This window comes from Thamnophis elegans, chromosome 10 (assembly GCF_009769535.1).
Source record: "Thamnophis elegans isolate rThaEle1 chromosome 10, rThaEle1.pri, whole genome shotgun sequence".
Lineage (NCBI taxonomy): Eukaryota > Metazoa > Chordata > Lepidosauria > Squamata > Colubridae > Thamnophis > Thamnophis elegans.
Genome location: NC_045550.1, coordinates 13,649,735 through 13,662,556, shown reverse-complemented (window position 1 = coordinate 13,662,556; position 12,822 = coordinate 13,649,735). Strand labels below are relative to the sequence as shown.

General features: G+C 33.6%; 1 protein-coding gene across 1 annotated transcript in view; it reads right to left on the bottom strand.

Moving 5' to 3' along the window:
• Positions 1-5,251: 5,251 nt before the first annotated feature.
• The window catches only part of GFRA1 (GDNF family receptor alpha 1), a 269,475-nt gene continuing 261,904 nt past the window's right edge, over positions 5,252-12,822 (bottom strand). The window contains 2 exon segments of the mRNA XM_032225807.1: positions 5,252-5,422; positions 6,001-6,054. Of these exon segments, the coding sequence (XP_032081698.1) occupies positions 5,252-5,422; positions 6,001-6,054 (225 nt within the window).

Sequence of the window (12,822 nt, the reverse complement as noted above, 5' to 3'; positions counted from 1 at the left end):
ACAATGAGAACTCAAGGAAAAAAATATTTGGCTTGCCTAGCATTTAACATGCAGTTGGAGTAGGCAGAAATAGGCAAAGAAATATCAGAAAAACAACTTACTTCAAACTATAGCAATAGCAGTAGCAATAGCAATAGCAGTTAGACTTATATACCGCTTCATAGGGCTTTCAGCCCTCTCTAAGCGGTTTACAGAGTCAGCATATCGCCCCCACAGTCTGGGTCCTCATTTTACCCACCTCGGAAGGATGGAAGGCTGAGTCAACCTTGAGCCAGTGAGATTAGAACCGCTGAACTGCAGATAACAGTCAGCTGAAGTGGCCTGCAGTACTGCACCCTAACCACTGTGCCACCTCGGAAACTAGTGGTTCTGTTGACAAAGTCAATGCTCTAAGTGACATTCTCATTGCCATACTATTTTCTTTTTAAAAAGCTCTGCATTTATCAAAATATAATAGGTTAAAACCTAATCTTTTTTTATGTTTACTTGTTTTTACTAGCAATTTAAGATGCAATCCTATCTCCACGCACATGAGAATAAGCCCCACTGAATGTACTGGTATGTCTGAGAATGCGTATATATAGTAAAAAACTGCTAAGCATCAGTACTGAAGGAAATAGAAATAATATAAACTTACAGGGTTTAATGGTACAGATATTGTTATTGAAAACTAATAATTTATTAAATTTATATGCTGCCTGACATTCAGCAACTCCTATATTTGATTTTAATACATAGGGATTTATTAGTGAAACAACTACTTAAGAATTTTATGATGCTTTTAAAATCGAATACCAATTAAAACATGAGATCAATAGTCTTCAATTTGAATTACAGAGAATCACACAAGTAAAACAAGCAATATAAATACTGGCCAAGATCCAAAATATGGAGATAGTAGGTCCAGGATGCACAAGGGAGAGTGCATGAAAGCTTCATCTGCCATTTTTCTCTTTAGCTTTGTTGACCCTAATAGACAAAGTCATTTTTTAAAAGAAGAAAGCTGGGATTGGTTGTATTTAGGATGATGATTATCACAGCTGAACTTTTATATCATTCAATACATGTTTCTACATATGAACTGCAGTTTTATTTCCAAGTGCTCTTTCTTTCTTTCTTTCTTTCTTTCTTTCTTTCTTTCTTTCTTTCTTTCTTTCTTTCTCTTTCTTTCTTTCTTTCATTTTCTTTCATTCTCCTCTCCTTTATCTTTCTTTCCTTTTCCTTCCTTCCTTCCTTCCTTCCTTCCTTCCTTCCTTCCTTCCTTCCTTTCCCCCCGCCCCAAGAGAATCATATGAACCAATTCTTTGTTCTAAGTAAAAACAGCTCTTTTTAAAATTATTCTTCTACATTCAAAGCAGAGGATCTGATCCACATTACCACTTAATTATAATAGAGGGTTCTGATCTGGATTGGGCCTTGCGTACCTAATCTACAAATTAATTTTTAAAAGTTACCATTTATTTCATGTCTTTGACAATGTAATTACTAGCCTAAACCTGTTTTGATTTTGTCCAAATAAGAATTGTAGGGAGCAAAAGGGTTAAAATTACTAATCTATATTAGTCTAAAATTAATCTGAACTTAAATTTAAAAATGACACAGATAATATGCAGATTGTTAATTAATGGATAAGGTGGGTTTCTCGATGCACACTTAAGCAAAAAATAATTCTGGTTTTGATTAGAACTCATGTAATTCTTTCACAGTAGACACAAACCATTTATATTTAGTGCTACTTAATAATACAAAGTCATATAAAATGTTAAAGATTATAATAGCCAAATTTAAACTTTGACTTAGACCTTGTTCATTTAAAAAAAAATCTTTATTTGTATCTCACAATGAAAAATCATGTCTTTTTAAAAATTTGTTGGCTTGGAACAGCTGGGGAATTTCTTAATAACAAGAAAAATAATAATAATCCTAGTTATAGGATGCTCACCTTTATATAATCTTAAATTGCCTATGCAATAAAATTAAACTGTAAATACAACAACAAGGAATTGTTAAATTCAATCACAGTACAGATATACTATGCACATATACAGGAAGATATCAAATCTTTTAAAGATAGAATTAGAATTCAGGAGCATCTATTAAAATGAGAATATTGTACAGAAATAACAGGAACAATAAAAAGTTGTACATTTGGGTACGAAAATCAAAGGGACAAGATGTGGGGAAACTGTACTGGATAGAACTACATGCAAAAAGGATATGGAAGTTTTGTAGATCAAAAAATGACCAAGAGCTAACAGTGGAAAGAAATGTAAAGGGGGGGGGGGCAAATGCAACCATAGGTTGCACATCTGGAGAAAACCGGAATGTCAATACTATATAAGCATCCTATTTCAGGCACCACATTTTAGGATATTAAACTGATGCATATCCAAAGCAGAGCAACCAAGATCTTAGTGAAGGAAAAAACCCTTATGAGAAAGTTTGGATGCAATGGGAATATTTAACTTGTAAAAGGAAGTATTGTTAGCTGCCTTCATATATATTAAGGCTTTTTGAGTAGAAAACAGAGCAGGGCGCAACTTTTCATAAATCAGAACAATGGACTTAAAGTACAAGGAACTAGATTTTAGTTGGACATCAGGAAACATTTCCCAATGGTATGTACTCTTCAAGAATAGAACAGAGGTTTTGCTGAAGACATTTAAAGACAGGCTGTAATAATGGTACAGTAGTGTTTCCTGTATTAGATAGGAGTTGGGTTTAGAAATCCCTTCCAATCTTTACATTCTATAATTCTTTGGAATTAAATTTTAATAATGGATTTTTTTCTTAAATAGACTTCTGCCAGTCTTCATTAAATAAAGAGCTAAGCATTACTGCTCAATAGCCACTACTTTTTCACTCAGAAGCTGCCAAGCCATCAAAGTTTATTAAAACAAGTTGTTCCTATTTGATACCCGAAGTTTGAGTACTTTATTTTAGAATTCGAATAAAATCCCTTTATCTTTGACAGATCAACCAGGGATAAGACTGAAGCTCAAAATAATTGGATCAAAAGTGCTATTTCAAATAGAACCCTTTAAAGTAAACACTGAAGATTTTGATCTTACGTCCCATTCCTCACCAATTTAAATTGAAAAGAAAAAAGATAACTGTAGACTTGGTTGCAACTGCACAGCACTGTACAATTCAAATTACATCATTTAGATGCAAACCATTGATAATCCTGACTGTATTTTTGCATCTATAGCATCAGATTTTATTGCCATTCATTGTGTAAGATAATGGAAGGATGTATATTCTATCCTTGTCTGTCTGTTGGTTTCAAATTATAAGAGATTGACATAATATAACATCTCAATTGGGTTAAACAAGAGAAAATGATTTAACATAATATGGAATGCCTTCAACAAATGCCAGAAAGAATCACACAAAGCCCATTTTTCAATACATACATGAACATGGCATACATAAAGTTATATCTTGCCATGGTCACAATATGTACATTTCAATTGAAAAATGGTACATTTAAAAATGTACCAAGTCAGGAATAATTTTTTCACATTAAATAATACTTGGTTATGGAGAATGTATGTTTGTGTACGCATGTGTATAATGCCCACATGGAAAGTTGAGAACATCTGGATCAGTATTATTGGGATTTTAGAAAACATTTATCAATTCTTAAAATTGGTTTAGCAACAATCGGATTCAATTGTTGTACTGGTTCCGGTGCAAGGTAATTTTTTGGGCAAGTACCCCTGTCCAGAGGATTAAATGCTTACCAAAGCTGATATATTTGCATGTTCAAAAATAAGTGGATAGAAAATTTCATATATAGGAAACTATTATAATCTATTGAATGCTATGTGTTCACATCTTTATTGGATGCATCTCTGAAAATATGGAAACATGTTACAGCCTTCTGCCTGTGCTTATGGATTTCTGTACTGAGTCAAGAAATTAAAAGCAAAAAATTATACTTATATTTATCTAAGAGTAAATATTAATAGATATGGTGTTTTTTTTAAATAATAAAAATTCAATACTTTTTACTCATTCACCAGTTAAATAATTAAAATTTATAATTACAGAAGGTCAACAATGTTAAGTTGAAATTTCTTTAACAAAGCAAGTTTCTATTTTTTTAAAAAATATATCCTCAGAAAGATAAACAAATTTTGCACTACTGTAATATTCACAACAGTTGCTTCTTAATGTAGTTTTAAGTACCTTTCTTAAGGCTGAATTAGCATAACCACAAAAATAAAAATAGCATTAGAAAGTTTAATATTATTTTATATTTCTGCAGAAGTTTTGAAGAAAATATGTGTATTATAGTGCTATGATTTACAATGGCTTCTCATTTTAGACTGCAAAACTACATACATATACAAACATAGAAGAGAATGCTAAAACAGCAAAATACTGGTAGCCAAACATGAATAAGTTAAATTAAAAAAAAAAAACTTTCAGGAAGACGTTTATAGCATGTCAAAAGCCTGATCCACAATCACCTCAAAATATGTTTAACTTACTGTTTTTCAATTTAAAAGACCCAAATTTGCCAAGAAGCAATTTATGCAGGGTGTTCTTTGCTACAAAGGGAACAATGAAAAAAATCTTGTAATGCAGTCCATCCAAGGTGTAGGATTTCAATACATACAATTTCAAACATTTCTAAACTGGGTCCCAATGTATCAGGGATAAACATACCATTACATTATTAACCATTCTGGCAATGGTTCCAAGTTGTTAGAAACCACGGTTTGTCCCCAGATTCTATCTGAGTAACCTTAACTGAATAACTGAATAACTGAAACCTACAATCACCATATGATGGTGGATCCCATCCATTTTAATGGGTTTGGCAAAGGAAAAATACAAAAAATTAGAACTTTAAGAGTCTGATTTATTTCTTCTTGGTCCAGGTTAAAACAAGTTGGGGGGGGATGAGGAAGAGAGAAAAGAATAAACCTTGAATAGTTTACATGCAAATTATTCGTCTCTTTTCAAACATTGCCTGTTCAAAGCCCTACTCCGTTTGGAATGTGGGTGTCATGTCTAGTATATGCAAAGCTTCTAAGAACCTTTCCTTGAAAATATAAAATAATAGTAACGATATAATATGATGATAATGACAACAACATTGATCCAGTCCTATTTTTTAGCAGAGCATTTCAACTGAATTCCTAGAACTGTAATTTTCGGTCAACAACAGAAGAGGATAGAGGATAGACAGAACAATTTCTTTTTCTTTTCCTTTCTTTTCTTTTTATGGGTCCTTTTGTTAAAGCAGATACAAGGTTTCTTCTGAACGTGGGCACCAACAGAATGGGAGTGCAATCACCAACAGCAAAAGAAGTGTGCTTGACCTGACGCTTACACGAAGAGAAGACGAATGATCAGAAGATATGTGGCTGGTGGAGCCTCCTGCCACACTTTCCTTCCCAATTGCATTCTGCAAGAGAGAAAAATACTCCTTCAATTGTCACTTTGTATTAGCACCTCACTGGCATATTTTACTGTTCTTGTCATTCATCCTACATTCACAGGTCACTATTCTGTCAGCCATAAAATCTGATCTGCTATGTTTAAAGGTCTTACAAAGAGCCATGTGATTACATGTTCTTCCCGATTATGAGCTAATTACATTGCACGGATCAAGGGCAATTACCATGTGACCTACAAAATCACAGTCTGCTTAAGAATTAAAATATCATTACCATGGTTGAAGGTGAATAGCTATTCTGGCAGGAATACACCCACCCCTCCTAAACATATATCTCCACGTAAAAATAATTGAAATTATTTCAAATGACTTGAACAGATGTACCTCAAAAATCAGACCATAAAGACAGCTGAAATCGCTAGGCTGTCAAACCAAAAAATGAGGAATAGAATCGCATTCCCAAACTTGGAACAGGAAATTCCTCCTCAAAATAATGAATTTGAAAATTTTTAAAACAAATATTCTGATATTATTCAATGTTATAATAGTGTCAGAAACAATTGCTGCAATAAAATGCAAGAACTTACCCCAGTCACACAGGGTTCTGTTATTATAGATTCATTGAAACTCTGCTTTGGTCCCTGTAGAAAAATAAAAAACATTACTACAGGCCTCCTTTTGCTTCCAATATTGGTGGAATACATCACTGAGCTGCATTAAAAGTTAAGTAACCATTTCCAAACCAAAACCATTCCCAAAAGTTAAGTAAACATTTCCAAACCATTTATCAGGAATAGCTATGTATGTATAGAGACCCAGAATTACTATAATGATTGTCTTCTCATTATACTCTATCTGTACAATTATATGTTTGTGTCTTAATAAATTCAATTATTGGTTAATCTTGCCACTGATCCATTTGGAAATAAGGCTGCAATTTTATTTCATGTAGTTGCTAACATTGAACAAAAATACATAACAATACATTCTGATTAAAAGTACTTTTTAGAGATTTTGGTCACAAATCACAAAGCAAAAAAATAATAACAAAAATGTGAAAAAAACATTATAGCTAATGTTACACATATAGTCCTTGACTTATGATTGGTTGTTTAAAAATAATTCAAAATTATGATGGTCTCGGAAAGGATGCTTTACGAGCCATATAGCAGTTCCAGCTGTCATAAAATGCCAGTAACATGTCTATATTATGGATGTTTGGCCTGAATTTTGTTTCCATCATGTTGCCAAGAACCCTGTGATCACATGATCATCATTTGCAGTCTTCCATGCCAGCTTCCCAAAAACGTCAATTGGGAAGTTGGAAGGAAGTTTCCAAATGAAGTAGACAAAGAGGAATTGAAAGCCTTCTGTGAGTTGAAATCTCTTTTTTGTTCTCAAAGAAAATAAAGACTGGTATCTCACTTTGCTCAATGACCAAGATTCTGGTCCCAATTGTAGTCACATAGACAAGGTCTATCTTATATAGTATTCAATAACCATCTAACCAAGGCATTGGCAAATATAGGAGTCTAATGATAAATTTGATATACGAAGCATGGTTCTCTTGAAAGAAATACTAATAGCTTCTTAGCTCTTTTTATTCCAATCATATAATTCAGAAGCATTGCTTGGGCTAAAGCAACACCATTATATCACTATGCTTTCTGAAACATCACTACATGAAATCACCATCTGGCCTTCTGCCATTTACATTGGCAAATAAACTCTTCTTACATGCTTATTTTTTTAAATTTATTTTTAAGACAAAAAAAGGAGGGAAATACCTATGAGATTCCACAGTGTCTCTTTTCATAGACAGTTATTTTATTCCCCTACAGTGCATCTCATATTGCAGAATTACTTTTCCATGATTATTTTTTATTTGGGGCCTTGGGATAGGTTTGCTTTTTTCATTTACAGAAAATTTTTTCTGAATCTTCCTCCTACATGAACCTGGTAGCAGTAGATTTCACAGCTAGCCTTATGAACTAATCTGATCCTAAAATTTCATTCTGTATTTCAAGTCTTACTCCAAGATAATAATCAGAATCCTTATCCCAGTGTTCCTACATCAGATGGTAGTTTATTAATGATCTGCCTTTTTCAAAACCCCATTGGAAAGTCCTGCATAATATCATGTTAGTTGATAGAAGCCTGAGTGATGATGCAATAATATTAGAAGGTAGTATTACAGGCTAATTCTGCTGATTGCCAGGATTCAAGTCTCAAAGTTGCCTTCCATCCTGCCAAGGTTGATAAAATGAGAAGCCAGATTGTTGGGGTAATATGTAAATCATCCCAATTTGACTCTGTAAAATGCTTATAGAGGGCTACAAAGCGCTGTGAAGTGATTGATAAGTCTAAGCCAGTGTTTCTCAACCTTGGCGACTTTAAGTCCTGTGGACTTCAACTCCCAGAATCCCTCAGCCAGCTGGTCTAAGCTATAGCTATTTGCTAGATAAAATAAATATTTTGCTACATATTAGTATTTCTAGCATACTGATCTTTTAAATGCCAAGCATATTCAAGCATAAGTGTATATCAATATTAGAGAGTCGTGTGGTTAATTTTTTTCCAATGCTATGTCTACAGCATTTATTTTTACATCTCTTTGGGTTTTTTTATTTTGGATATTTTCATCTTTATCGTTTAAAACATGGCTGTATTTAATTATATTCCATCAACTGATTTGGTTAGATCTTACCAGTATTAATTGAATGGCAATAAATCAACCAACCAAGTAGATCAAGTGTTATTTTATTAACAGGATTAAATGACTGTTATGGTATTTAATTTCATATATGAAAAAAGATATTGGCATATAAAAACAATGGAAGTTCTTAAGGAAAGGGTTGGGACAAAAGCCCCCACATAAGAAAAATGATTACTTCTCAATCTAGAATAACAATGACCTCAGAAAAACCAGGAAACTATTTTTTCCTGTAAATAATACCACTTAGACAAAGAGAATAAAGGGTCATCCTAATCTCTTTACTTCCTGAACATTTTCAGTTGGGGGAAAAAGTTAGCTTCTAAACGAAGATGTTACATGCCAAGCTTCAAATTGGACAAGTACATTTTACTGCTGACTTACAAAGCTGCAAAAAGCACTTATAATGGAAAAGCTGGCAGGGACTGTTATACTAAAAGGTATCAGCCTATCCCTAAATCACAAGTAATAGGAAAAAGTATAAAAGAATATACGACAATTCTATACAAGAAGTAAAATATCTCTTTTTTTGGTCCAATTATAGGAGATCCTGGACAAAGAACCTGAAATATTTCTAGTTCAAAGAATAATAAGTATTCGCATGTATGGCCTTGCAGATTAAGCAAATTCACTCAAGTGCTGATTAAAAGACTAAATATACATACATTCGTTCACAGCAGATATTAAACATAAAGAACTTCACAAATAATTACATATCACATACATACATACATACATACATACAAACATACATACATACATACATACATACATACATACATACATACATACTGTACATACACAGTATACTAGAGCCAGTGTAGGTAGTCATTACAATACAAAGTAGGAATAGCAAGACTCAGGTTTAAACCTTCCTTAGATGCAGAAGTTGGCTAGGTGACTTTGGGTCAGGCATCACTCTTTTAACCTACACTGCAAACTCAAAAAAATATCTATCTAACAATTTATTCTAGATTGGCCTGGTAGAATACACTAGTCCTTGGAATACTGCAACCATCATATGAATCAGTTTCCAAGTATCTGAATTTTGATCACATGACCATAGGAATGCTGCAATGGTTGTGTGAAAAAGTCATGTCCTTCTCCAATGCTGTTGTAACTTTGAATGGTCACTAAATGAACTGTTGTAAATCGACTTACAACATAAGTACTACCTGTGTAATCCATGGCTTTTAGTGAAAGGCTTTCATCCTGCAGTGGCTTGATTAGGGCTAACAATAATATAATATATATCAAGCACAAAGAGAATGTGGGTAGAAAAAGAAAGGCTTAAACAGTGTAATTACTCAGATGAAAGTAAGATTATTTTTAATATTTATAAATTGATATTTAATTTTGGTATTTATATCTTTACTCAAAATAGAAGAATTCAGGACAGTTAAAAAGAGATTTATTAGTTAAGATTGGCTATTCCACAGGACCTTTGAATTTGTTGTGCGTAGAGATGTTGAGTTTTTGATAATGTAGTTCTGCTGGGATTATTCTACTGGCACATCAAAAATCCAAATTTTTAGCACAGGCATTACTAAATGGAAGAGAGACTTTGCTGAAACGAATAACAGCTTTGCATTGATTGATCAGGATTCATTTCCTAATGTGAAATCTAGTTACAAATCCTCTGAAAGCCATTTTTCCCCATCTTTTAATTAAAAGTTTTTACATAAAAAAACAAATTGCTTCCTGGATTGAAAATGGAAATGCCTTACATATAGCCACTATGGTGAATGTATAATTAGTTAAGTATTATGAAACAAAATCAAACTATCAAAGCTTAATTCCCTTAAAACTCTTCAATGTTGTTAGACAATGGAAACAAAGCAATAACTTTGTTAATACAATTCAGAAAGCGCATCATTAGGCTCTGTCCTCTCAGTACTGAATTATGATTATTTAGTATCGAAAGATGAAGTAAGGTCAGGAATACATAAGGGTGAGAAATAAATACAACATTGCAAATAAATCTGCAAACTTGCAGGCAAACCAAACAATCTCAAGAGGGCCAAGAAGTATGTACGTTTTAACACAAAGGTCTGATGCGGAGACCTTCTGCTAAAATGATACTGATCTTCTAGAAGAATTGGAGGAGCAAGAAGAGTTCAGGGAATTGAAAGCATTGCTGTAACAGATCCTTCTGAACAAATGTTCTTACCATAACTGTGCTGTCTCATAATCCTCTGTATATTACTGTTGTGGAAGTGCCTAATTACCAGTCCTGTTTCAAATTTAGTAACAGAGTTGGAAGGGATATTCGAAGTCTTCTAGTCCAGTCTTTTAAAATCCTCCAGGGATGGAGCACCCAAAACTTCCATTCTACTAGGTATTTGTCCTCATTGTTATGAAAATTTTCCTTAGTTCTAGGTTGCTTCTCTCTATTCCATGCCATATTCCCAAATATTGCACTCTATAAAATTAAAAGTATTTCAAAGTTGAATGTTTTTCATACAACTTATTACCTGAATATCACTTTTCCTCAAACCTGGGATAAAATTCTCCCAGATAACTGACCACAGACAAACAGAAATAACAAAAAGCTAATATTTTGTTTTGGTGGTTTTAACATCATGTGTTTTTAATGATAGCTTTTATGTAGAAATTCAGTAACTCATAATATTGTGCCTGCCAATATTAAAGGCACAGTTACAGTAAAGGTTCGCCTCGCACAAATGAGCTACTTGTTCCCAACTCTAGGGGGCAGTGCTCATTTCCGTTTCTAAGCCAAGAAGCCAGCGCTGTCCGAAGACATTTTTGTGGTTATGTGGCCGGCATGACTAAATGCCGAAGATGCATGGAGCACTGTTATTTTCCCATCAAAAGTGGTTCTTATTTTTCTATTTGCATTTTTATACGTTTTCGAACTGCTAGGTTGGCAGAACCTGGGACAAGTAACAGGAGCTCACTCCGTTACGTAGAACTAGGGATTCGAACTGCTGAACTCTCTGATCGACAAGCTCGGCATCTTAGCCACTGATCCACCACATCCCGTGTTACAGTTACAGTTGGCGAGTAAAAAGTTAGCAACCTTAACTACTTAAAAATGTTTTTTGAAGTGTATTTTTTCCTTTAGTCACCCTTTGTATTCATAGACAATGATGATACATAAGTCTAAGGGATTTTTTTTTTGTTTTGATTAAAAAGATTTACTAAACACCCAACCTGTTTTTTAGCAGCAGGACCAAAGCAATAAACAGAAAAAAATGCATCTGAGTGCAAAAATGCAATCAGTTTAACTCTTCTGCTTTTTCTAGCTACCAGCTGCATCCATCAGACTTGTCAACAGTATATTCTCATTTGTCCAACAACACGTTACAATGTACATTGCATTCAACTGGAAAAAAACCAAATCAACCGTATATCAGGTGCAAAGACCAATAAAAGAGAATTTGATTCAGAATAAAGCGATCTTGAATTCAGAGCCATAAGGGCTAAGCACAATGCTTTTTAAGCTATGAAGGCCAGTCACCTGAGTTTTTCAGTACTAAAAAGATCTGCTCCCTCTTGGATTCTGAAAGAGTTCATTTGCAAGTCCATAACTGGAGCATGAAAATTGCATATGGTCAATTTACCTAAGAGTGTATCCACCTGCAAATTTACTTGGAAGTAATTTCTTTTGAAATCTACTATTTATGACTTGTTTTGAAGTAATGTATTTAAAAAGCTGGGTTGTAAGAATGCTTCGTAAGTCCCAAGAGTCATGTTTATTCAAAAGTATCTCACTTATTTCAATAGGGCTGACTTCAAAATAAGTATGCTTACAATTGTAGCCTTTCTTGGAAGTAAGAAACACTGATTAATTTACAAGTCAAACTAAGTTGAGATCTCACTGGCCTTTATAGTAGCATGTTTACATTAGCTTTGCCTTATACATAAAAGAGTAATGTAGACTCTTTAAAGTAATCACCAAGCAGCAACTCAAAGACTGTTCTAGTACTTTAAACCAACAGCTGTTTTCTTATTTTCCTTTTTCTTTTGTCCACTGTTCTGCTTGCTATGGCAACAGGGGATCAACGCCTACATTGTAAACTTAGCTACAATTCAACTGGGAAATCCTTATTATTATTATTTTTATTTTACCAAAATAGCTATTATTGAATTGATCTATACTTTCAAAGATGGCAGGCACTTCTGAATTATTTTTATACCTCTCAAATGTTGTTATTTACCTCTTCAGCGGGACAAAATACAAGGTCCTACTGCTACCAAAAAAAACCCCAGCTTCAAAATCTTTTGGTATTTAGAGTTTTCCAAGGGATTCAAGAATTCAACAACTGTATTCATTGGTGATGCTAGTAGTAACAGGAGCATCTAATGGGATTATTACCCTCACCAGTATGGTTAAAAGGGAATGACTAAAGATAAAGAACAAATGAAGGACAGGCAAAACCAAATGGAAAGAATTCCAAATCAAAACCCGGAAGAAAACAATATGTTGTGAAGAAAACTATACGGACATAATGGAAACAACATAATTGAAAGCCAAAGGATGAGACACTCCAGAATTCTACAAGATCCTTATTGAAAAAATATCCCTGAAATTTCACAATGTGACCTGGAGGTGATGACCAAATCAAAATAACCTTTGAACTATTTAAAGCTCCAAAAGAGGCATTTACAATGCTAACATCTTTATATCAAGGAATAGTGTAGAAGAGATTCTGGGTTATTTTGCTCCATGTAG